The 25,498-nt window shown below is 48.5% G+C and overlaps 1 protein-coding gene across 4 annotated transcripts in view; it reads right to left on the bottom strand.

Annotated features, from left to right (window-relative positions):
* Positions 1 to 16,735: 16,735 nt before the first annotated feature.
* Positions 16,736 to 25,498, bottom strand: part of LOC123366092 (centromere protein F-like) — a 281,374-nt gene continuing 272,611 nt past the window's right edge. For 2 of the 4 annotated variants that reach the window (XM_045009203.1, XM_045009202.1), the window contains exons 6-9: positions 23,978 to 24,059; positions 23,102 to 23,185; positions 22,067 to 22,251; positions 16,736 to 17,119 (exon numbers count right to left, since the gene is read on the bottom strand). In XM_045009203.1, coding sequence (XP_044865138.1) covers positions 16,916 to 17,119; positions 22,067 to 22,251; positions 23,102 to 23,185; positions 23,978 to 24,059 — 555 coding nt within the window. In that variant the 3' untranslated portion in view covers positions 16,736 to 16,915. The remainder of the gene's footprint in view (positions 17,120 to 22,066; positions 22,252 to 23,101; positions 23,186 to 23,977; positions 24,060 to 25,498) is intronic. The other 2 variants (XM_045009200.1, XM_045009201.1) reach the window with 1 other exon arrangement.

The raw sequence follows: 25,498 nt of genomic DNA, 5'->3' as shown, positions 1-25,498 counted from the left end.
AATGCGGACGAAGAATGAAGTGGTGGCAGTAGAGCAGCCTAAGTACAGCCGATCGCAGCTTTTTTCTTTTTCTTTTTGGCCCCCTGCTGCTGGTGGCGCTTGTTCTCACCGGCTGGTGCTCCGAGGCTTTGGCAGCACTTCAGCAGCAGGTCCTTCACTCGCTCCGAGTCTCCCGCGTCACTGAAGGACCCACTGCCGAAGACCCGGAGCGAGTAAAGGGCCCACTGCCGAAAACCCAGAGCAGCTCGCGGGGCCCCTGCAGGGCCCGGAGCCTGGGGCAAATTGCCCCACTTGCGCCCCTCCCCCCCCCCGGGTGGCCCTGGCTAGAAACTGAACCAAATTTCTCCGCACCTACACTCTTGCTTGCTACAGGCAATGATTCATTCTGAGCTAAGTCAGTCAACCCACTCCCACACCCTTCAGTTGCAGCAAACTGCTTGCAAAAGCTACATGAGGTTTTATTCCTTCAGGAGCACCTTTAGGCAACAATTCATTTCCCCCAGAAATGTCCTTTTCCTTTTCAGCTAGGGGCTGCTCTAGAGAAACATCTTCCTGAGCATCTTTCTGGGTTTCAGCTGCATCCAGAACAACTTCTGAGACAACGGACATCAGCATAAGCTGAGAGCATGGGTGGCAAAGTGTGTAGAAATTTTGGTGGTGCCCAGAACCCGCCACCCAACTCTGCCCCCCCAACTCTGCCTCCCACCTGCCTAAGACTTTGGGAGGAGGTTTGGGGGGAGGTGTGGGGTGCAGATCCAGGGCTGGGGATTAGGGTGCAGAAGGGGTGCAGGGTGCAGGCTTTGGGATGGAGTTTGGGTGCTGGTCGCTGTCGTAGAATAGAAGTTGAAAAAATATTGTGGAGTATGCTTATTTTTTTCTTTAAGTGAAAGAATACAATAAAATGTACTTCTTTTATTTATATTATGAAAGTAATTTTGCGGAAAAAAATATTTGATATGGGTAGATTAGTACATAATTGTATACTTAGGATTTTGGGATCCAAGTAATAAAGAAACAAGTGTAGCAGTAAAACAAAATGGTTTTAATAAAAAATGGTACAAAAGTACTTAATCTACATTCCTAATTTTGCTTCGTATATTTTTGTGAAGAGTGGATTGAGTTTAATAATAATTCGTTTTCCTGGATGTTTTTATAAAATTCCATGCAAGTTTGGTTAAAATTATATTTAGTAATTAGCAAACATTTCAAAGTTTCAACATGTAATTGAGTTTTATCACTGGACCAGATATTGTTCATCAAAGAAAAAAGACGTTCGGCAGGTGCATTGGTTCCTGGTAAACAGAGACAATATTCTACCAATTTGCCAATATTTTTGTAGGAAACATCATTTTCACTGAAGGCTTTGAATATTTCAATCCATCTGTTCGATAGTGGTACAGAATTTTGTCTCCAGTGAGTAATTTTTTTATCTGTAATGTAGCGCAGGACAAAGCAGGTTTCATCAAACAGTTCATCTTCTACTAAATTGATTTCAGAAAAATACTGAAGAATGTAATCACTGCAAACTTGAATGTTGTCACCATTTCTCTTTCTCCTCGTCATTGATTGGATTATGAAGACAGCCACTTACGAGCGTAGGAACGGAATTCAGTGGACGTTGTGGACCCAGCTTGATGACCTGGACTTTGCCGACGACCTTGCACTCCTTTCACACAGCAAACAGCAGATGCAAGAGAAGATCAACGTAGTGGCAGCCACGTCAGCACAGGTCGGCCTCAACATCCACAAGGACAAGACCAAGATCCTCAAGATTAACTCCATCAGCAATGACCCAATCACACTGAATGGAAGCCCCCTGGAAGAAGTGCAGTCTTTTACCTACCTAGGCAGCATTATCGATCAGCAGGGTGGCACAGATGCAGACATCAAAGCAAGGATTGGTAAGGCAAGAGCAGCCTTCCTACAGCTCAAGAACATCTGGAGCTCCAGAGAGCTATCTTTGGCAATAAAGATTCGACTGTTCAATTCCAATATGAAACCAGTCTTACTGTATGGAGCTGAAACCTGGAGGACAACTAAAACAACTGCTAGGAAGATCCAGACCTTCATTAATAGCTGCCTTAGAAGGATTCTTCAGATCCGCTGGCCACCATCAGTAACATCCACCTCTTGGAGAGGACTCGTCAACCTCCAGCAGAGGAAGAAATTAGAAGAAGAAGGTGGGGCTGGATAGGACACACACTACGCAAGCAGCCAACCAACATCACCAGACAGGCATTGCGGTGCAACCCCCAAGGCAAGCGGAAAAGAGGCCGTCCAAGAAACACCTGGCGACGCGACCTTCAGGCTGATTGCACAAAAATGGGCTATACCTGGAACCGGTTAGAGCAAATGGCCCAGGATAGAGGACTCTGGAGATCTGTTGTTGGCGGCCCATACCCCGACTGGGGTGACGGGCATGAATGAAAGAATGTAGCGCAGGACAAAGCAGGTTTCATCAAACAGTTCATCTTCTACTAAATTGATTTCAGAAAAATACTGAAGAATGTAATCACTGCAAACTTGAATGTTGTCATCGGTGAGTTTAGTGTTTAGTGTTTAACAAAACCCAATTGAATTTTTCGGTATGCTTAATAGGTCCTTCCCATTCCTCTAGATATTGAATCCATGTGTCATAAAATTCTACCACTTTTTCTTTGAAAATAGCAGGTTTTAATATGCCTTCTTCCTCAAGCTGCTTCAAATTTTGCCGCACCTGTAACGGCAAGAAAACGTTGGCTTTTCTGTCAGCTAATTTTGCTTTTAAGTCACTGTAAATATTGCTAGTTTCTATAATAGAAATCTCCTGTCCTTCTATTTTCAAAATAGCATTGTGGAACAGTGATGACACGTTTTGCAAAAAGTAAAGCCAAGACTCTGTCTCTGAATTATCAAAATAATTTGTGATAATTGTGGGGCTCTTCTCGTTTGAGGCAAAATATGATTTTAAGGCAGGATATATTTGTAGGACGCGCTCAATCGCGGGTCGTAACGCCAACCATCATGTGACACTGTATCCCAAGACTTTCTTATATTCTATGTCCACGAATTCACAAAATTCTTTCAATTCATTAACGCACACTGTATATATATAAAAGTCCAAAAATAAACAATTATTACAAATTTCGTTGGATGTCGCTGTTGGTCCGAGGGGGCGAAGTCACCGGTCCAGGATCGAGGTGGGCGAAGACGCCGGTCCTGGTCCAAAGGGGCAAAGTCATCGGGTCCTGGCGAAGCAGCGAGGTGCGCCGTGAAAACGGCGGAGCGAAAAGCTCGAGTAACCAAGAGAGCGCGGAGCTCTGAGGGCCAGTGTCACGGTCCGAAGATGCCAGATCACTGGTGCCTGTCCTGTGCTGCGGAGGGCCTTTTATAGTCCGAAGCTAACACCGAATTGGTCGATTTTGGCAGGCTCTGTGTGATGACGTCATCATCGAGTTCCCACGGTCGGGCTGTATGTAATGCGCGGGAGTATTATCGAAGAGTCGCCGCGGCCACAAGATAGTGAGAGTGCGTGTGCTGAATGCTGAGTATTGCCGAGATCCTAAACTGTACTGGTTACATCTCAATGTCCAAAAAAATGTACATATGGTCACTTTGAAGTGATATAACTGCAGGCTAGTAGTATAAGGGCCCTACCATCAATCAAACCCTAACCCTGCTCCTTGACCCCTTAACCTGTCCCTTGACCCCTTAAACACCACCTTCCTGTCACCAGAAGTCCCGCCCCAGAGGATATTACTTCTGGGGTCAAGGTAGCCACATGACCAGAAGCAAGTATGCCATGTGACCCCTCTAAGAATTCCGTGCACTGCCCTCTACCCATCAGGATGGGTTTTGTCCCATTAGCAGTGCCCTGAGAGGATATTTGACCAATCAGGTTGAGTTGCGGGGTGGGGTGAGCCGTCCGTGAGTGGGTCGTGTGACCCCTCTAAGAACTTCTCCCACCATCCTCTACCAATCAGGAAGGGTTTCAGCTGCTGGGGACCACCCTGAGAGGAGATTAGACCAATCAAGGCAAGTTCTGGGGTGGAGTGAGCCATTTGGAAGTGGGTTGTGTGACCCCTCTAAGAACTCCACCTACTTCCCTCTACCAATCAGGATGGGGTTCGCCCCGATAGGACCACCCTGAGAGGAGATTTGACCAATCAGAGTGAGTGCTGGGGTGGGCGACCTGTTCGGAAGTAGGTCATCTGGCCCCTCTAAGAACTCCTCCCAACGCCCTCTGCCAATCAGAGAGCAGCACCATTACCCCATAAGTCCCAGCTTTGGGCAGAGGAGGCCATCTCTGACCAAGGACATGTGTTTTAGAAATTGTGGAAAGGCTGCTGAGAGGAAAGATGGACTCCTTTACCATCCCTGTGAGAAGTTTGGACTTTGTTTTAGCTCCGAGCACCTTTGGACTTGTGTGGAGAAAGTGCTACCTCAGTGACAATTCCAAGGAGGACCCTTTCACTCAACGTTGATGGATACGTTGGAATCCGACCCCGAAACCTTGTTAGGCATCCCGATTAGTGTGAAGGCCTCTCATTGTCCACCCCCCTTCGAGGTGGAAGGCGATCATGGCTTGGGGAAGTCTCCAGCAGACAAGGTGAATGGAAAAGACATCGCTCGGTTAAATGAATAATTAAGAAACGACGGTTGAGGATGGGGTGTAATGGGGCTAGGAACCAGGGATTGCATAAATTAACAACAAGCAGTAGGGTGCTTACACTGTTCTTTACTGAAAATCTCTCAACAGCTCGACGATGCCTTTCTAGAGGCCTCTGAGTACTTACACAGCGGTAGCCCTGTGGGAGTAAATATATCGTGCATCAGCTGTTTTTGCTCATGCCTGAGACACAGATCTCAAGAGGAAAATCTGGAAAAGGACAAATGGAAGAATGAACTGTAGTAAGATGAGGCCTGAGGCCTGATCTGAAGTAAGGGTCAAGATGTTGCTAAGCAAATTTAGGCTGTGAGCCAGAGGCAGGCCCTGCTCACAGAAATTGGCAAAAAGAGGGATGCTAGAAGAGGAAGGGTTTCAGCTGCTGTGTACAGATGTGGTCTCCTCACCTCAAAAAAGACATTCTAGCACTAGAAAAGGTTCAGAAAAGGGCAACTAAAATGATCAGGGGTTTGGAGAGGGTCCCATAGGAGGAGAGATTAAAGAGGCTAGGACTCTTCAGCTTGGAAAAGAGGAGACTAAGGGGGGATATGATATAAAATCATGAGTGATGTTCAGAAAGTGGATAAGGAAAAGTTATTTACTTAGTCCCATAATACAAGAACTAAGGGGTCACCAAATGAAATTAATAGGCAGCAGGTTTAAAACAAATAAAAGGAAGTTCTTCTTCACGCAGCGCACAGTCAACTTGTGGAACTCCTTACCTGAGGAGGTTGTGAAGGCTAGGACTATAACAGCGTTTAAAAGAGAACTGGATGAATTCATAGAGGTTAAGTCCATTAATGGCTATTAGCCAGGATGGGTAAGGAATGGTGTCCCTAGCCTCTGTTCGTCAGAGGATGGAGATGGATGGCAGGAGAGAGAGCACTTGATCATTGCCTGTTAGGTTCACTCCCTCTGGGGCACCTGGCACTGGCCACTGTCGGTAGACAGATACTGGGCTAGATTGATCTTTGGTCTGACCCGGTACGGCCGTTCTTATGTTCTTAGGAACGTATGCCAAGACAGCACCAGAACAGCTGGGTACGAACACATCCCACACAGATAACAAGGAACAGGCAGACCCAGCCTAATGACAGTATAAAAGCACAATATGATGAATAGACAATATGGAAGGGTAAGATGATGGACAGATTTGTTCGAAACGACCTGAGCCAGGAGAAAGGTAGTAATGTGCAAAGGGGCTGCACCTCAATGCGTCAGGAGCGATGAGTAATCTGTTCTGCACCTGTGTATAAGAATACGTACCGGAGAGCACATCTTTGTCCGGCCTAGGGTGCAGTGGAAAGCCCCACCACTGACTGAGCTGTGTCCGTTGCAGGGAGCACCACACCAGTAGCTACTGACAACAGGAACCAGCTCAGACTCCCTTATGGTAGGGGTCATGGCGTCCATTTTTACAGGCGGCTCTAAAAGGTTGTGTTAAAGCAGGCAATTAATAAAACTTATTTAAATGTGTCAATACGAATGTGTCCCCTGCTCCATACTTGTGTGAGTAAAACATGGTACATGCCATGTCTCCACAGACGGCTCTGTTAAATAACTATATTACACCCCCCCGGAAGTTGGGAGCTTTGGTGGGGTGACCGCTACCATAAGGAAGTCTGAGCCGGTTCATTCTTCCATTTTGTCCTTTTCCAGATTTTCCTCTTGAGATCTGTGTCGCAGACATGAGCAAAAACAGCTGATGCACGATAGACTTACTCCCACAGGGCGACCGACGTGTAAGTTCTCAAAGGCCTCTAGACAGGCATCTGTGACAGGTGGGATCACAGAAACCCCCTGGGAGCTGCCACCTGATGTGCCCAGACTACTGCTACCCCTGCTTTCCCTGCCAGCTCAGGACCCCAGCACCCTGTCTTGCTGAGCCAGACACTCCCGTCTGCTCCAGCACAGACCCAGGGTCTGAATTACTTGCCCCAAGCTGCAGGTTTACCTGAAAGCAGCTAATAGAACGTTCCTGTCTTTAACACTCAGATGCCCAGCTCCCAATGGGGTCTAAATCCAAATAAATCCATTTTACCCTGTATGCAGCTTAAAATGCGCAAATCTATATCTAATCAAACTGAATACAGATAAGATCCCCACCAGTTCCACAATGCTCCTTTGACAGACGAATCTCCTTTTAGCCTGGGTCCAGCAATCACTCACACCTCCTGCAGTCACTGTCCTTTGTTCCCATTTCTTTCGGGTATCCTGGGGTGGGGGTGGAGGCTCTCTCTTTAGCCAGCTGAAGACAAAATGGAGGGCTCTCCCAGGGGTTTAAATAGACTTTCTCTTGGGGGTGGAGATCCACTCCTCACTCCTGTGCCAAGTCCAGCTCCAAGATGGAGATTTGGAGTCACCTGGGCAAGTCACATGTCCATGCATGACTCACAGTTTTTACAGGGAGCATCCATTGTTTACATGCTACCTTGAACTTCCTCAAGTAGACTTCTTATGTGAATTGGAGCATTCCAAGATCCATTGTCCTTTCAGTGTTTCCTGGTCCTCAGATGCCAGAAAACAGGTTGGGGTGTAGTATTGTTAACAGAACGCAGACAGCGATATCTGTTACAGTGGAGGTGTTTAGGCATTTAGCCACCAATGCCATGAGGCGGTGTGCCTCAGTTTCCCCTCCTACACAGCAGCATGGGGCTGTTATGCTTTTGCTGCTGTTCCAAGCTTCCAGACTGTTTACAGGTGTAGGCTGAAAAGTAACATGCTTGTGGGGCTCTCCTGTCACCATCCCTAGCATGTACAACATTTCTTCCACAAAGCAGGTATGTCCCACATCTTTAAAGGGTTTAACACTAGTACGAATTCCTTTGTTTTATCCCATAGGTGAATTAGCAAAAGACACAAGGTTAACAGCAAATCTACGGTGGACAGGCTTCGTTCACTCAGTTTGACTCCTTTAGTGTCTATTGCATTTTCCCAGCTCTCTGTAGCCTCTGGTAGGCACTCTGCCTCTTTGGAGAAGGCTTTTAATTCCGGCACGTGGTTGAGCCTTTGGCAAGGAGAGGGTGCACTGCCACCATGCCTGCCCTCGGCCCCTCCCTCTGGAATGTCTCTGGGCTGGACCGCACTCCCTTGGGAAGTTCCACCCATGCAGAGATTCCCCACCACCCCCATCTTGGAGAGAGAGTTTTATCTCTTACAGGTGCAGCAAGAACACCACCTTTCAATGGGGGGCTCTGGACCCCTTGGGCACCCCACTTTCTGTTCCCAACAGGCCAGCTGGATGGACTCCCCCGTTCAGGAGATCTGACCCCCAGGTTTCCCTTACAACATGAACCATAGGAGAAGGGGCTGGCATTTTAAATGCAAACTTTTCACCCTCCTCCTGGGAAAGTCCTTCCCACAAAAGTGGGCGGACTCTCTGCCCCCCCTTCCATCTGGGCTTCCCTCTCTGAGCTCCCCTCTGGGTCAGACACTCCTGTGTCCCCCGAAAGGGAAGGTGACCCTGGTCCAACTGTGGGCTCACAGCTACCAGCTATGGCAGACTTTTCACTGGCCAGCAAAATTCCCCCCTTTTCACTCAGGTTGGGTTTGCTTCCAGCTACAGAGATCTTGGGGTCTGTTTCCACCACTGTGGTCACCAGGACCCCAACTTCCACCTTTGGGACACACGTCTCTATTCACCCCAGGGCAGGCCCTGCCCTCTGCTGACCTGCAATTTCCTGGCAGTCAGCAGCTGTGGTGGCCCCCTTGTTACAAGGTGGTTCCTCCCCCTCTCCTGGGGAGATGATTACGGGAGAGGAGCTGGCTTCGTCCAGCCCCTCCCTCTGGAACTTTCCTTGAGCCCCGGGACTACAGGAACTGGCCACAACCATCCCTGCCCCCAAAGCTGCATTCTTTACTGCTGCAGAGGAATCTAGGAGACACCCTCCTATTCCCCCAGCAGTCCATGTGACTTCACCCCGCACCGACCCCGACTGCTAACCAGCCCTGGGACAGATTCTGCCACACTAAAGAAATCGTTTCCCAATAGAAACGGTGCAAAATTGTGTGCCACCGTTGCAACAGTCGGTTCAGCCTGCAAATCCTTAGTTTGCATGTGTACTTTAGCTAAAGGTGCAAAGACTTTGTAACCCGCTAACAGCTCTAATTCTGCCATTTTACCTGGCAACAAATCCTTCTTCTGGGTAAGGTCCCTCCTGACCACAGAAATCTCAGCACCTGTGTCCCTCAGTCCAAGAAGCACTGCACCATTCATTTGAACAGCATGCATATGCTCCTTGCTTGGTTGTGTGGAAGCAAGCTTTACAAATCCTGGGTGGAAAGAGGCCACAGCCTGGCTCTGAGAATCTACAGCTTCATGTGTTACTTGTTGCCTGTTTCTACTCAAAAAGGGACACTTAGTCCTCAGGTGCTCAGTTGACTTACAATCATAGCACCTCTTGGGCTCCTCTGCTTGCACAGGAAATTTGGGACGAGTTCCAGGGGAATTGGGAGGTTCCCCAGCCTCCTTTTTCCCAGGGGTAAAATGGTGATTCTGCTTTTCCCCAACCCTGTACTCTCCTCCCAGTGGTTTATGTTTGATTGCAGCTTGTGCTTGCTCATAAGAGTCTGCAGACCCAGCTAATTCACCCACTGCATTCACCTTTTTGTCCCACACATACTGGTTTACATATTCCCTGCACGTATTCAGGAAGTGTTCCTGAGTAACCAGATCACACATCCCTTCGAAGCTTGTAATGCCCTTCCCCCACACCCACTTGTCTACCAAATCTCTCATTTCATTGGCATAAGCCACATTACTCAATCCAGATCCCCTCTTAAGACTCCTGAATTTCACCCTGTAGGTTTCAGGTGTAATCTGAAACTCTTTCAAAACCAGATCCAATAGGCATCTTACTGACTATGCCCAGAGCTCTACCAGTCCATTTTGCTATCAATGTGGTCAGCTTTTGATCTTCAGGGATGGCATGCAGGATGCCCAGTCTCTTGAAGGTGATGAAATATTCAGCGATATCGCTGGATTCCTCATACTGTGGACACAGTTGCTCCCATTTATGAATTTTTGGGGAAGTGGAGCCAGCAGGTGGAGGGTTTTGTCTCTTTGACTCCGTTACAGCCAGTTCATGCTTCTGGGCCTTTCTCTGGGTCTGCATAGCTCTCTCGTGGGCAGCCTCTTCCCTGGCTTTTTCTACCTCACCCTTGCTGTCTCTGCCTCCATAGCTCTCTCGTGGGAAGCTGCTTCTGCCTCCACCCTTGCTGTCTCTGCCTCCATAGCTCTCTCGTGGGCAGCCTCCTCCCTCTCCATTAGTCTTTTATGTTCATTTTCTTTCTCTTTTGCTTACAGTCTAGCCAACTCTAGTTTGTTAGCTGCTTCACGGCTAGTCATTTTCCTGCTTTCTTCTTCTGGGCCACATCCCCTCTACAGTTCACTGACAGTGGGATGCACTCAGCTCAGGGGATTCTTTGTTAACAGATATCAGAGGGGTAGCCGTGTTAGTCTGGATCTGTAAAAGCAACAAAGAATCCTGTGGCACCTTATAGACTAACAGACGTTTTCCAGCATGAGCTTTCGTGGGTGAATACCCACTTCTTCGGATGCAAGTGGTGGAAACGTCTGTTAGTCTATAAGGTGCCACAGGATTCTTTGTTAACAGAGACTTTCACAGTGCCCAGTGTTCAGCCTTTCTGGGCAATTTGCACCCTGTGCAGTTTTAGCATCTTCAGATCTTCTCTCTTACTTATTTTGCTTCCTTTTCTGTCCCTACTTCCCTTACCCAAAATAAGCAAATAGAAAATAACAAACCAGTAACCACTTGGTCTGTTCTCCAGCCACCGACCACACTCAAAACTCACTTAAAATCACTACCAGTACCTCAAAGCAATCAGATGTGCACAGATTCTGCTGACTACGCCACTGTGACAGGCTGGATCACAGAAATCTCCTGGGAGCTGCCACCTGATGTTCCCAAACTACTTCAAGCCCTGCTTTCCCTGCCAGCTCCCTGTCTTGCTGAGCCAGACACTCCCGTCTGCTCCAACACAGACCCAGGGTCTGAATTACTTGCCCCAAAGCTGCAGGTTTACCTGAAAGCAGCTAACAGAAGTGTTCCTGTCTTTAAACTCAGATGCCCAACTCCCAATGGGGTCTAAACCCAAATAAATCCCTTTTACCCTGTATAAAGCTTATGCAGGGTAAACTCATCAATTGTTCGCCCTCTATAACACTGATAGAGACATAGGCACAGTTGTTTGCTACCCCAAGTATTAATACATATCTGAGTTAATTAATAAGTAAATAGTGATTTTATTAAAGACAGAAAGTAGGATTGAAGTGGATCCATGTAGTAAAAGTCACCAAGCAAAATAAAAGAAAATGTGCAAATCTATATCTAATCAAACTGAATACGGATAAGATCCTCACCAGTTCCAAAATGCTCCCTTTGACAGACTAATCTCCTTTTAGCCTGGGTCCAGCAATCACTCACACCCCCTGCAGCCACTGTCCTTTGTTCCAATTTCTTTCAAGTATCCTGGGGTGAGGGTGGGGGCTCTCTCTTTAGCCAGCTGAAGGCAAAATGGAGGGCTCTCCCAGGGGTTTAAATAGACTTTCTCTTGGGGGTGGAGACCCCCTCCTCACTCCTGTGCCAAGTCCAGCTCCAAGATGGAGATTTGGAGTCACCTGGGCAAGTCACATGTCCATGCATGACTCACAGTTTTTACAGGGAGCATCCATTGTTTACATGCTACCTTGAACTTCCTCAAGTAGACTTCTTCTGTGGATTGGAGCATTCCAAGATCCATTGTCCTTTCAGTGTTTCTTGATTAGGTACTTAATTTCAACATTCCTTTCCCCAGAAACTGACCAAATGCTCTACTAAGGTTATTTAGAAATCAAGCCAGTACACAGCCAACATTCATAACTTTGAATACAAAAATGATACATGCATACAAATAGGATTAATACATTCAGCAGATCATAACCTTTATGGAGATGTGTTACATAGAATGTGTTTATGCTACATATGCCAAGCATTATTTCCATAAAGCTTTATGGGAGGTACTGTCAAAAGCCTTATGGGAGGTACTGTCACAGCATCGTCAAGCTGTTGAGAGATTTTCAGAAAACAAACAGTGTAAGAACCCCATTGCTTGTTTTTAATTTATGCAATCCCTGGTTCTTAGCCCCATTACACCCTATCCTTGACCATCGCTTTTTAATCATTCATTGCATAGGCGGCAGGTTTGTATAATTTTTGGTGGGGCCCAAAATGGTGGTGCCCCCCCCCGCTCCCGCCCTGTAAGCCGATATAAAATGAAGCTACAACGCGTCAGTGCCACAAGATTACAAGGGTCAATTAAAAGTGGAAAGTCAGAAGCAGCACTTGCCTACTTCAATATACAGTATTATATTTTGTTGCACCTGTTGTGATGAAGTGGGAATGTTCTTAATATTTTCTCTGAATACTGTGTGGGTGCCTCAGTTTCCCCTGCAAGATGCCAACTGAAGGTGTTGGGGACAAAGAGATCAGGTGGCCTCCCTGTCCGGAAGAGAGACACAGAGACCAGAGGAGGGAGTGTCAGTTTGGAACTGGCTGGGGAAATGGGGAGAGACCCAGAACTTGGTTCTGGGCTCCCCACCCCCCAAGATGGACCTGACAGAGGGGTTCTGTTTTCTGTACCAACAAGCTCTGTTTAAACTGTGTTCCCGTCATCTAATAAACCTTCTGTTTTACTGTCTGGCTGAGAGTCACATCTGACTGCGGAGTTGGGGTGCAGGGACCTCTGGTTGCCCCAGGACCCGCCTGGGCAGACTCGCTGTGGAAAGCGCATGACGTGGAAGGGCAAGCTGAATGCTCCGAGGTCAGACCCAGGAAGGTGTAAGCTTCTTGCCCTGGAGACAGTCTGCTCCGAGAGAGGAGGCTCCCCCAGAGTCCTGACTGGCTTGTATGGAGTTGTTCCAAAGCATCCCAGCATCCCCTTCCACACCGTGCACTTCCCAGAAGTCCGCACAGGCACTAACACTCCCTCCTCCGGCCTCTGTCTCTTTTCCAGTCATTAGGAGGCCACCCGATCTCTGTGTTCTCCAACACCTTCAGTTGGCACCTTGCAGGGGAAACTGATTTGGGAGAAATGAAGTAAAAGCTGCCCAAACCGAGCTTGAGCACTCCTGAATTTTGAGGTGTTCAAATCTGGAAGGCAGGTGCTGGGGGTGGGAGAGGGCTGTGGGCTCCATGGGGGAGCATGGCAGCAACTGTCTGGAGCTGCACGGAGCCAGACACGCTGGTCTGAGTGGCACAGTAAGCGGTTTGGGGGTTGGAGAAGAGGTAGGGTGTTCCGGGGGGCAGTCAAGGGACAAGGAGCAGGAGGGGTTGGATAGGGCAGAGGTTCGGAGGGGCAGTCAGGGGACAGGCAGCAATTGGATAGGCATGGGAGTCCAGGAGGTTTATCAGGGGACAGGTAGGAGGGTCCTGGGGGGAAGTTGGGTGGGGTCTCAGGAGGGGGCAGTTGGGGACAAGGAGAAGGGAGGCTTAGATAGGGGCTGAGGTCCCAAGGGGCAGATAGGGGCAGGGGTCTCGGGAGGGGATAATCGGGGGACAAGGACCAGTGGTGCTTAGATAGGGGGTGGGGGTCCTGGGGGCAGTTGGTTCATGGGTCTGGGGAGGGGGCAATCAGCGGGCAGGGGCTGGGATTTAAAGGGCTCTGATTCCCGGCCACGGCAGGGATTTAAAGGACTCTGGACTCCCTGCCACAGCGGGCAGCCCAGAGCCCTCTGACTCCCGGCCGCGGCTGAGATTTAAAGGGCTCTGGGCTCCCCGCCGCAGCAGGCAGCCCAGAGCCCTCTGATTCCCGGCCGCGGCTGGGATTTAAAGGGCTCTGGGCTCCCCGCCGCAGCCGGCAGCCCAGAGCCTTCTGATTCCCGGCTGTGGCTGGGATTTAAAGGGCTCTGGGCTCCCCGCCGCAGCGGGCAGCCCAGAGCCCTCTGATTCCCGGCCGCGGCTGGGATTTAAAGGGCTTTCGGCTCCCCGCGGCTGCCGGCTGACCAGATCCCTCTGATTCCAGGCCGCGGCTGGGATTTTAAGGGCTCTGGGCTCCCTGCCGCAGCGGGCAGCCCAGAGCCCTCTGACTCCTGGCCGCGGCTGAGATTTAAAGGGCTCTGGGCTCCCCGCGGCTGCTGGCAGCCCAGAGCCCTCTGATTCCTGGCCGCGGCTGAGATTTAAAGGGTTCTGGGCTCCCCACCGCAACGGGCAGCCCAGAGCCCTCTGACTCCTGGCCGCGGCTGAGATTTAAAGGGTTCTGGGCTCCCCACCGCAACGGGCAGCCCAGAGCCCTCTGATTCCCGGTTGCGGCTGGGATTTAAAGGGCTCTGGGTTCCCCGCCGCAGTGGGCAGCCCAGAGCCCTCTGATTCCCAGCCGCGGCTGGGATTTAAAGGGCTTTGGGCTCCCCGCGGCTTCCGGCTGACCAGAGCCCTCTGATTCCAGGCCGCGGCTGGGATTTAAAAGGCTCTGGGCTCCCCGTCGCAGCAGGCAGCCCAGAGCCCTCTGACTTCCGGCCGCGGCTGAGATTTAAAGGGCTCTGGGCTCCCCGCGGCTGCCGGCTGACCAGAGCCCTCTGATTCCAGGCCGCGGCTGGGATTTAAAGGGCTCTGGGCTCCCTGCCGCAGCGTGCAGCCCAGAGCCCTCTGACTCCCGGCCGCGGCTGAGATTTAAAGGGCTCTGGGCTCCCCGCGGCTGCTGGCAGCCCAGTGCCCTCTGATTCCTGGCCGCGGCTGAGATTTAAAGGGCTCTGGGCTCTCAGCCGCAGCGGGCAGCGCAGAGTCCTCTGACTCCCGGCCGCGGCTGGGATTTAAAGGGCTCTGGGCTCCCCGCCGCAGCGGGCAGCCCACAGCCCTCTGTCTCCCGGCTGCGGCTGAGATTTAAAGGGCTCTGGGCTCCCCGCGGCTGCTGGCAGCCCAGAGCCCTCTGATTCCCGGCCGCGGCTGGGATTTAAAGGGCTCTGGGCTCCCCACGGCTGCTGGCAGCCCAAAGCCCTCTGATTCCCGGCCGCGGCTGGGATTTAAAGGGCTCTGGGCTCCCCGCCGCAGCGGGCAGCCCACAGCCCTCTGTCTCCCGGCTGCGGCTGAGATTTAAAGGGCTCTGGGCTCCCCGCGGCTGCTGGCAGCCCAGAGCCCTCTGAATCCTGGCCGCGGCTGAGATTTAAAGGGCTCTGGGCTCCCCGCGGCTGCTGGCAGCCCAGAGCCCTCTGATTCCTGGCCGAGGCTAAGATTTAAAGGGCTCTGGGCTCCCCGCCGCAGCGGGCAGCCCAGAGCCCTCTGACTCCCGGCCGCGGCTGAGATTTAAAGGGCTCTGGGCTCCCCGCGGTTGCAGGCAGCCCTGTGCCCTCTGATTCCCGGCCGCGGCTGGGATTTAAAGGGCTCTGGGCTCCCCGCCGCAGCAGGCAGCCCACAGCCCTCTGACTCCCGGCCGCGGCTGAGATTTAAAGGGCTCTGGGCTCTCAGCCGCAGCGGGCAGCCCACAGCCCTCTGATTCCCGGCCGCGGCTGGGATTTAAAGGGCTCTGGGCTCCCCGCCGCAGCAGGCAGCCCAGAGCCCTCTGATTCCCGGCTGCGGCTGGGATTTAAAGGGCTCTGGGCTCCCCACCGCAGCAGGCAACCCAGAGCCCTCTGATTCCCGGCCGCGGCTGGGATTTAAAGGGCTCTGGGCTCCCCGCGGCTGCTGGCAGCCCAAAGCCCTCTGATTCCCAGCCGCTGCTGAGATTTAAAGGGCTCTGGGCTCCCCGCGGCTGCTGGCAGCCCAGAGCCCTCTGACTCCCGGCCGCGGCTGGGATTTAAAGGGCTCTGGGCTCCCCGCTGCAACAGGCAGTCCACAGCCCTCTGACTCCCGGCCGCGGCTGGGATTTCAACGGCTTTGGGCTCCCCGCGGCTGCCGGCTGACCAGAGCCCTCTGATTCCAGGCCACGACTGGGATTTAAAGGGCTCTGGGCTCCCCGCGGCTGCTGGCAGCCCAGAGCCCTCTGAATCCTGGCCGCGGCTGAGATTTAAAGGGCTCTGGGCTCCCCGCGGCTGCTGGCAGCCCAGAGCCCTCTGATTCCTGGCCGAGGCTAAGATTTAAAGGGCTCTGGGCTCCCCGCCGCAGCGGGCAGCCCAGAGCCCTCTGATTCCCGTCCGCGGCTGGGATTTAAAGGGCTCTGGGCTCCCCGCGGCTGCTGGCAGCCCAGTGCCCTCTGATTCCCGGCCTCGGCTGGGATTTAAAGGGCTCTGGGCTCCCCGCGGCTGCTGGCAGCCCAGTGCCCTCTGATTCCCGGCCGCGGCTGGGATTTAAAGGGCTCTGGGTTCCCCGTCGCAGCGGGCAGTGCAGAGTCCTCTGACTCCCGGCCGCGGCTGTGATTTTAAAGGCTCTTGGCTCCCTGGCTGCCCAGAGCAGGGGAGAAACCTAGCTCCAAATATTGCTGGAGCAGAGCCCCTGACTGTGAATATTCCTGGGGCTAAAGCCCCAGGAGCCCATATAAGTTGGCGCCCATACCTGAGCGACCTCTTTTCCGCTCACCTTGTCTGCCTGTGACTCCCCCAAGCTATGAGCACTTTCCACTTCTAGGAACGTGAATAATGAGAAGCCGTCACACTCATCGGGGTGCCTAATAAGGGTTTCGGGGTCGGATTCCAAGGTATCCATCAACGGTCTAAAGGTGCTCGGGGGTAAAACAAAGTCCGAAGTTCTCATGGGGGTGGTAAAGGAGTCCACGTTTCCTCTCAGTAGCCTTTCCACAATTTCTAAAACACGTGTCCTTGGTAAGAGATGGCCTCCTCTGCCCGGAGCTGGGACTTATGGGGTAATGGTGCTGCTCTCTGATTGGCAGAGGGCATTGGGAGGAGTTCTTAGAGGGGTCACATGACCCACTTCCGAACAGGTCACCCCACCCCAGAACTCACTCTGATTGGTCAAATCTCCTCTGAGGGAGGTCCTATCAGGGTGAACCCCATCCTGATTGGTAGAGGGAAGTAGGCGGAGTTCTTAGAGGGGTCACATGACCCACATCCAGATGGGTCACTCCACCCCAGAACTTGCCTTGATTGGTCAAATCTCCTCTTGGGGTGGTCCTCAGCGGCTGAAAGCCTTCCTGAGTGGTAGAGGATGGTCACGTGACACACCTTGCTTCTGGTCATGTGGCATCTTGACCCTGGGAGTAATACCCCACGGAGCAGGACTTCTGGTGACAGGTGGGTGGGGTTTAAGGGGTCAAGGGGCAGAGTTTAAGGGGTCAAGGGGTGCGGTCAGGGTTTGTTTCATGGTATACTACTTATACTACTCAGGTTTACTGTACCATACAGTTTTTGTCGTGTTCATTTTCATCAGGTAGTTTTTGTGTGCTCAAGGAACATCTGCCTTGGTGTGTGTGGAGATTCTCCCTTGAGTTCTCAGCAACAGCTTGTGTGTGTTGCTTCTTCATGCAAAGAGGAGATCTTGATTCCATAGGTTCAATAGCTGTTTCCGTTTGGCACTGCTGAGTATCATCTACCTGCAATACAAACAAAAAAATTCTCATGCTTTAGTGGTATGGGAGAACCTTGTTAATTACCAGCAGGAAGTGAAAGACCCATTCCAAGCGACTGAATAATATGAATTAGCAGACACACGCTGAAAGCAAGAATCTTCAATGTTTATAGTTATCACGCTGAAAATACAACAGCGCTATGCAGAATGCTTTACAGCAACTACCTACTCCTTAGGCAGAGGAATTGACAGGCTAGTGAAGGGAGTGGGTGGTGTTCTGCTGGTGTTCTGGTGCCTGTTGGGGTTTGTTTTGCTGTAGGTGGTGGTGGTTTGCTTCAGTTTGTGTTTCCTGGACTTACAGGTTTTAGGTGGGAAGGCTATGACCCATACAGAGGCAGCAGTGAAAGACAGAATGAGGCTGACTGGATATGGAAGCTGCTGCATGTACATGATCCTGGAGGGGGTACCTGAAAAGAGTTTTGTCTGCCTGACGTGCCGACTGATAGAGCTGATGGAAGAAAAGGTCTGAGGACTGGAGATGCAGGTGGAAACTCTGGTCGAGTTTAGAAGGGGATTCGAGCGGATGATGGAGCAAAGACATGAGGAGGCTGAAGGGAAAAGCTCAGACTTGCAGATGGAAGCAGGACCAAAGAATTCTGAGGGGAGACTGCTGGGTGAGGAAAGTGGATGGTGGAAGCACGTGACTAAGAGAACCAGGCAGAGAAAAAGACGGGCCAGTGAAGGAGAAATAGAGCTCAGGAACAGGTTTGCAGAGTTGGAAAATGAAGAAGACGCTTAATGAAATTGAGGCTCAGGTGATCTTCAGTGGGATCCTGCCTGTTCCTAGAGAAGGGCAACAAAGGTATGAAAAGATTATGGCGATCAACAGATGGCTCAGGCAGTGGTGCTATGAGGAGGGCTTTGGGATGTACGGCCACTGGGAAGCATTCATGGACAGAGGACTGTTCCCATGGGATGGACTTCACCTGAGTAAGGAGGGAAATAGACTTCTAGGATGGAGGCTGGCACAACTGATTAAGAGAGCTTTAAACTAGGAATTTGGGGAAGATGGTTGGGAGATGTCCAGGTAATCTCCAAAATTCCCATAAAAGGGTAATCTCCCTTCTTAACATTGAGAGGGAAGAAAATAAAGAAAGAAAGGATACAGCCATGGGTCGGAGAATGGAAATAAGGAGGAAGGGTAGTGTAGATACCAGTCTAATAGGTGATACTGGGAGTAGAATGTCTGTGCCTAACCGGGTAAAGAATGTCAGTGAAGCCAAATGGCAAAAATTAAGATGTTTGTACACTAATGCGAGGAGCCTAGGTAACAAAATGGAGGAAGTAGAGCTACTGGTGCAGGAAGTGAAACCGGATATTATAGGGATAACAGAAACATGGTGGAATAGTAGTCATGACTGGAGTACAGGTATTGAAGGCTATGTGCTGTTTAGGAAAGACAGAAATTAAGGCACAGGTGGTGGAGTAGCATTGTATATCAATGATGAGGTTAACTGTAAAGAAATAAGAAGTCATGGAATGGATAAGACAGAGTCTATGTGGGCAAAAATCACAATGGGAAAGAAAGCTACTAGAACCTCCCCTGAGGTGCTTGGGGCTAGCTAGAGACCGCCGGGATCTGATTTGGATATGGATAGAGACCTCTTTCATGTTTTTAATGAAGTAAACATTAATGGGAATTGTGTGATTATGGGAGACTTTAACTTCCCAGATATAGACTGGAGGACAAGTGCTAGTAATAATAGTAGGGCTCAGATTTTTCTGGATGTGATAGCTGATGGATTCCTTTATCAAGTAGTTGAAGAACCAACAAGAGGGAATGCCATTTTAGACTTGGTTTGGGTGAGTAGTGAGAACCTCATAGAAGAAATGGTTGTAGGGGACAACCTTGGTTCGAGTGATCGTGAGCTAACTCAGTTCAAGCTAGATGGAAGGATAAACAAAAATAGATCTGGGACTAGGGTTTTTGATTTCAAAAGGGCTAACTTTAAAGAATGAAGGAAATTCATTAGGGAAGTGGATTGGACTGAAGAACTTGTGGATCTAAAGGTGGAGGAGGCCTGGAATTACTTCAAGTCAAAGTTGCAGAAACTATCAGAAGCCTGCATCCCAAGAAAGGGGAAAAAATTCATAGGCAGGAGTTGATGACCAAGCTGGATGAGCAAGCATCTCAGAGAGATGATTAAGAAAAAGCAGAAAGCCTACAAGGAGTGGAAGACGGGAGTGATCAGCAAGGAAAGCTACCTTATTGAGGTCAGAACATGTAGGAATAACGTTAGAAAGGCAAAGGCCATAAGCCATGTAGAGTTGGACCTTGCAAAGGGAATTAAAACCAATAGTAAAAGGTTCAATAGCCGTATAAATAAGAAGAAAACAAAGACAGAAGAAGTGGGACCGCTAAACACTGAGGATGAAGTGGAGGTTAAGGATAATCTAGGCATGGCCCAATATCTAAACAAATACTTTGCCTCAGTCTTTAATGAGGCTAATGAGGAGCTTAGGGATAATGGTAGGATGACAAATGGGAATGAGGCTATGGAGGTAGATATTACCACATCCGAGGTAGAAGCCAAACTCAAACACCTTAATGGGACTAAATTGGAGGGCCCAGATAATCTTCACCCAAGAATATTAAAGGAACTGTCACATGAAATTGCAAGCCCATTAGCAAGAATTTTTAATGAATCAGTAAACTCGGGTTCTACTGGACAACTGGAGAACTGCTAACATAGTTCCTATTTTTAAGAAAGGGAAAAAAAGTGATCCAAGTAACTATAGGCCTGTTAGTTTGACATCTGTAGCATGCAAGGTCTTGGAAAAAATTTTGAAGGAGAAAGTCGTTAAGGACATTGAGGTCAGTGGTAATTGGGACAAAATACGACATGGTTTTACAAAAGGTAGATCGTGCCAAACCAACCTGATCTCCTTCTTTGAGAAGGTAACAGATTTTTTAGACAAAGGAAAGGCAGTGGATCTAATTTACCTCGATTTCAGTAAGGCACTTGATACAATTCCACAGGGGAAATTATTAGTTAAATTGGAAAAGATGGGGATCAAGATGAAAATTGAAAGGTGGATAAGGGACTGGTTAAAGGGGAGACTACAACAGGTCATACTGAAAGGTGAACTGTCAGGCTGGAAGGAGGTTACTAGTGGAGTTCCTCAGGGATCAGTTTTGGGACCAATCTTATTTAATCTTTTTATTACTGACCTTGGCACAAAAAGTGGGACTGTGCTAATAAAGCTGGGAGGTATTGCTAACACAGAGAAGGACCGGGATATCACACAGGAAGATCTGGATGACCCTGTAAACTGGAGTAATAGTAACAGGATGAAATTTAACAGTGAAAAGTGCAAGGTCATGCATTTAGGGATTAAGAACAAGAATTTTGGTTACAAATTGGGGACGCATCATTTGGAAGTAACAGAGGAGGAGAAGGACCTTGGAGTATTGGTTGATCACAAGATGACTATGAGCCGCCAATGTGATATGGCCATGAAAAAAGCTAATGCGGTTTTAGGATGCATCAGGCGAGATATTTCCAGTAAAGATAAGGAGGGTGAGATCTCATCTGGAATATTTTGTGCAGTTCTGGTCTCCCATGTTTAAGAAGGATGAATTCAAACTAGAACAGGTACAGAGAAGGGCTACTAGGAATTCAAACTAGAACAGGTACAGAGAAGGGCTACTAGGATGATCCAAGAAATGGAAAACCTATCTTATGTAAGGAGACTCAAAGAGCTTAGCTTGTTTAGCCTAATCAAAAGAAGGCTGAGGGGAGATCTGATTGCTCTTTATAAATATATCAGAAGGATAAATATCAGTGAGGGAGAGGAATTATTTAAGCTTCGTACCAATGTGGACACAAGAACAAATGGATATAAACTGGACACTAGGACGTTTAGAGTTGAAATTAGACGAAGGTTTCTAACCATTAGAGGAGTGAAATTCTGGAACAGCCTTCCAAGGGGAGTAGCGGGGGCAAAAGACATATCTGGCTTCAAGACTAAGCTTGATAAGTTTATGGAGGGAACGGTATGATGGGATAGGCTAATTTTGGCAATTAATTTGGCAATTGACCTTTGATTATTAGCAGGTAAATATGCCCAGTGGTCTGTGATGGGATGTTAGATGGGGTGGGATCTGAGTTACTACAGAGAATTCTTTCCTGGGTGTCTGGCTGGTGAGTCTGGCCCACATGCTCAGGGTTCAGCTGATCGCCATATTTGGGGTCAGGAAGGATTTTTCCTCCAGGGCAGATTGGCAGAGGCCCTGGAGGTTTTTCACCTTCCTCTGCAGCATGGGGCATGGGTCACTTGCTGGAGGATTCTCTCAGGTCTTTAAACCACGATATGAGGACTTCAGTAACTCAGACACAGGTTAGGGGTTTGTTACAGGAGTGGGTGGGTGACATTCTGTGGCCTGCGTTGTGCAGGTGGTCAGGTTAGATGATCATAATGGCCCCTTCTGACCTTAAAGTCTATGAGTCTAAGAGAACTGGGGCTGGCTGAGCAGGGAGATTGGGCCAAGGAGCCTTAATTCCAGCATATACGAATTTTTGAATGCTTTTGCGTGTAATCCATATATGCACGCGCACCCCCCCCCTGCTCTAGGCATCCAGGCCTTTCAAGAAATAATCAAATATTTGGGATGAGCATTAAAGTGGGAAGATTGACCTCATTCCCATTTACCAAGTTAATGAGCACTTGGCATGAGATCACAGATTTGATCATACCAACAATTTTAAGTTTACCATTATGCCCAGATCTTTGTTATGTGCCAAGCTTTATTCATTTTATTTACATTGATGACCTTGTCTTCACTATATTCATGGCAGATAAAAGGAGGTATGAATAACACGGCATATCTTCAAACTCACTTGGAGAGATAAATACATTATGTGGATTTCCCATGCCCTGCACATTCAGATACATTTTGACGATCAGTTACCTTTGGTGATTTGCTGCCACCACCTGTCGGTTTAGAGATCTTGACAAAATTGCCTTTTTGTAAATGTTGGCCATATGGTGACAAATTTTGGCTTTGAGCAGCAAGACGGGGACTGGTCTTTAGGTTTAGCGCTGTTCTGCGCAAAACACAGGGGTTGGTTTTCCCAGAAGGAATATCAGCAAAGCCTGAAAAATAAACAACAGCCATGAACCACAGTTGATTAAATTACTTTATTGTTCCAATCAATCTGATCTTCTCAATTCAAGATGGAGATGACAACTGGTAATAATTTAAGTAAAATAAAATGGCATTTACTCACTGAATAAAATAGAATGGGGGAATTATTAGGACTATCTTGCATTCCTAGAATTTTATAGGTGAACTCAGGCAAGGGTGTGGATCTGTGCAACAGCAACTCTACTAAAATGGCAAAAAGAGTTTTCCCCAAGCAAATGTTCTCTTTTTCCTTTAAAGGGACACCGTTAACTGGAAAATCATTTCCATCTGAAAACGATGTCTCTTCTATTGTTCTACATAGAGCCGGCCAGAGGGAGACAATTCTGTTTTGCGACCCCTTTTGAGGTTTCAGAATTTGTTTTTATTCTAGATTGAAATGAAAACATAAGCCTTTCAAATGCTTTCATAAAATGAAATTGAATCAAAAAACATCAGGCTTTCAATTTGGGGGCCTTCCTCCCTGCTCAGCAAAAACTTTGTCCGAATCAATACATCTCCGTAATACATCTCGGCTTTGACAATGCAGCACATTTCAATGAAAAAACATTTAGCTAAAAATGTTTAAGCAATAATTTCCCCCCTTCTTATCAACCAGAAGAAAAAGGTGTTTTATATTGGGAATGGCTGGGCCTAGAATCCCTCTCTTGCAACCTATACGAGGGCTGAATTTGGCCAATGATGTCCAAGTTTTTACAATGCTTCCAAGTCACACCTATGACAACACGATTATTTAGATAAGCGTGCGCGCGCACACTCTCCCCAGTGTGGACCGTTCTCCTCTAAAGAAGTAACAATTACCTTTTCTGACCACCTCCGGGAGTCCGTCTGGCTCATATTCTTGCTCCTTGTCCTGGGTCAATGAATGTGTCATCTCATCAGCACCTGGCCAAAGGAAAGAGTCGTTACCTGTACAAAGAACTTTAAGGAGACTCTGGAAAGATGCGTTTAGAATGCAATGATCTCAGTCATTCATTTGTTAATGAAGTACATAAGATGTGTGCTTGTGCAACCACAGTCAACTATACCAGAGCTTCAGAAGCTAGACTGATTTATGAGGATCTGGCCCCTCATCTGAATCAAATGTAATAATGGAGGTTTTGAAAACATGTGTTCTAAATAAATGCATTAAGGTTAGAAACAGGATCATGATTAAGGCTGTTTTAGTCATGGGTATTTTTAGTAAAAGTCATGGACAGGTCACGGGCAATAAACAAAAAGTCAGGGCCCCGTGACCCCTCCATGACTTTTACTGAAAATACCTGGGACTAAATCTCGCCGCCTGGGAGAGGGGACGCTCCTGAAGACTGCTGGGGAGTGGAGAGAGAGAGCAGGGCAATGCTGGTGCAGGGGGGAAGGGGTGGCTCAGGCCCCACCACCACTAGTCCCAGACTGCTGCTCCAGGGACCGTGCCTGGGGCTGACTGAGCAACGGCCAGCGCGGCTGGCTCCTGGGCTTCCCCAGCTGCTGGGCTCCTGGGATCAGCTGCACCAGCACTGCAACATTCACAGAGGTCACAGAAACCGTGACTTCCACGAATGATTTGCAGCCTTACAATCATTCTAGTGGAGCATTTCCTTCTTCAACTACCCCAGACTTGGCTTGTGCTCCTTTAATAGAGCATTATGGTCAGCAATTTGTTTCGGCAACATTTCTTTTTCCTTCCCAGCTGCTTACAGGATTGCATCCATGTCTTCAGTTTAGTGTGAGAGAATCCATTTTGCTTCTTCCGTTGATCTAAAGACTTCAGACTGTCTAGCTATAAAAAAAAAAAAAAATTAGTTGCTAATAGGAAAATTTATTCTTCTGTCTAAGCATTATACTCTCACTAATGGCATCTCACCTACCATTAAAAGTTCAGTGCAACTTAAAATCCAAACAAAAGTTATAATATGAATTTGATATTATATCAAAAGATATAATATGAACAGTAGAGTTCACTTAGTAATATACAATTGAATTATAGCAGCTTCTAATTCCAAAAGAGAAACATTAAAGTCATGTTTATTGGAAAGCTACGTGTGTGTAGATTTCCTTGATAGAGAAATCATAATCTAAACATAATATTCAAAATAACCAAATGACAGAACCCAGCCGAAAAGCATGTGGTCCAGGCATGTTTGTCCACCCTATGTGCATTGGGGTGCCAAAATAAATGGAGGGTGGATATCTGGCAGCCGTATAAAATGCACTTCAGGATAATGTAAATATCAAGCACAGTGCTCCATCAGCTGGGCATGGAGTGAGTACTGGAACTCAATGCCTGCTTGCCACAATACCGGCTCCACACTGTGCTACATGAGTGCTTTTAAATGTGTTTATTTCTGAAGCGAGAGCATAGAACTACAGTCCCTCATTCACCACAAATGGAAGTAGAAAAAGATTGCAGGCTAGAAAATGCAGAGGGAATTGATAAGAAAAAATGCACCTAGATGGACAGGTTTAAAAACTTTTCCCCTTCTGCTTGGCAGTAAATACCCAACCGATGCGTGTTACAAATAAAACTTCATATAGTCAGTATCAGAATTTCTCTTTGCAGTGGCACGTGGAATTGTTCACACGCCTATCTAAATTATTAGCAAGAACAGTGCTGTCATAAGAAGAAGCACTGAAGTTGCGTATCTTGGATCGACACTTCCCCCCCCCACAATGTAGACCAGCCCTAAGAGTGGGAAGGCAAGAGAAAAGATTTAAAGCCTGATGTGTATTCAACCTGCTCATTAATTGTACGTATTACTTCCTTACAAAGGGGGCGATTCCTTTTGCCTTTTTGGGACCCAGAGCATACGGAGTTTCCAAGTATTATTCCTGAGCAGACTATGTGGGGTTCTCATCTCCTTGAGAATCCTCATGCTCCTGATCAAGCCTTCTCACAATGGAGTCAGGGCTTCCAATGGGTGTGCTGATGGACGCATGCATGGCACTAGTGCGCTGGTCCAACAAAGCCCCGTCCCCTCACAGAGCAAGGGTTGGTGGCTTGTAGCAGCAAGACATAGGTTACCCTCTAAGACTCCTAAAAAGCTGCCCACTGAACTACTTGGGCTTAGCTTGATCTTGCAGGGCTTTCCTAGCACGGCAATAGCGGTCAAAGGGAGTTACTGAGAGGTGCTGTGTTTGCGGATCCAGAGAACTTACTTGAGGAAAGGGAAAGAGGAGCAAGAAGTAGAAATGAAATCAATATGGCAGAAAAATGATCAA

Source organism: Mauremys mutica, chromosome 3, assembly GCF_020497125.1.
Source record: "Mauremys mutica isolate MM-2020 ecotype Southern chromosome 3, ASM2049712v1, whole genome shotgun sequence".
Classification (NCBI taxonomy): domain Eukaryota; kingdom Metazoa; phylum Chordata; order Testudines; family Geoemydidae; genus Mauremys; species Mauremys mutica.
This window is presented reverse-complemented; position numbering and strand designations above follow the sequence as displayed.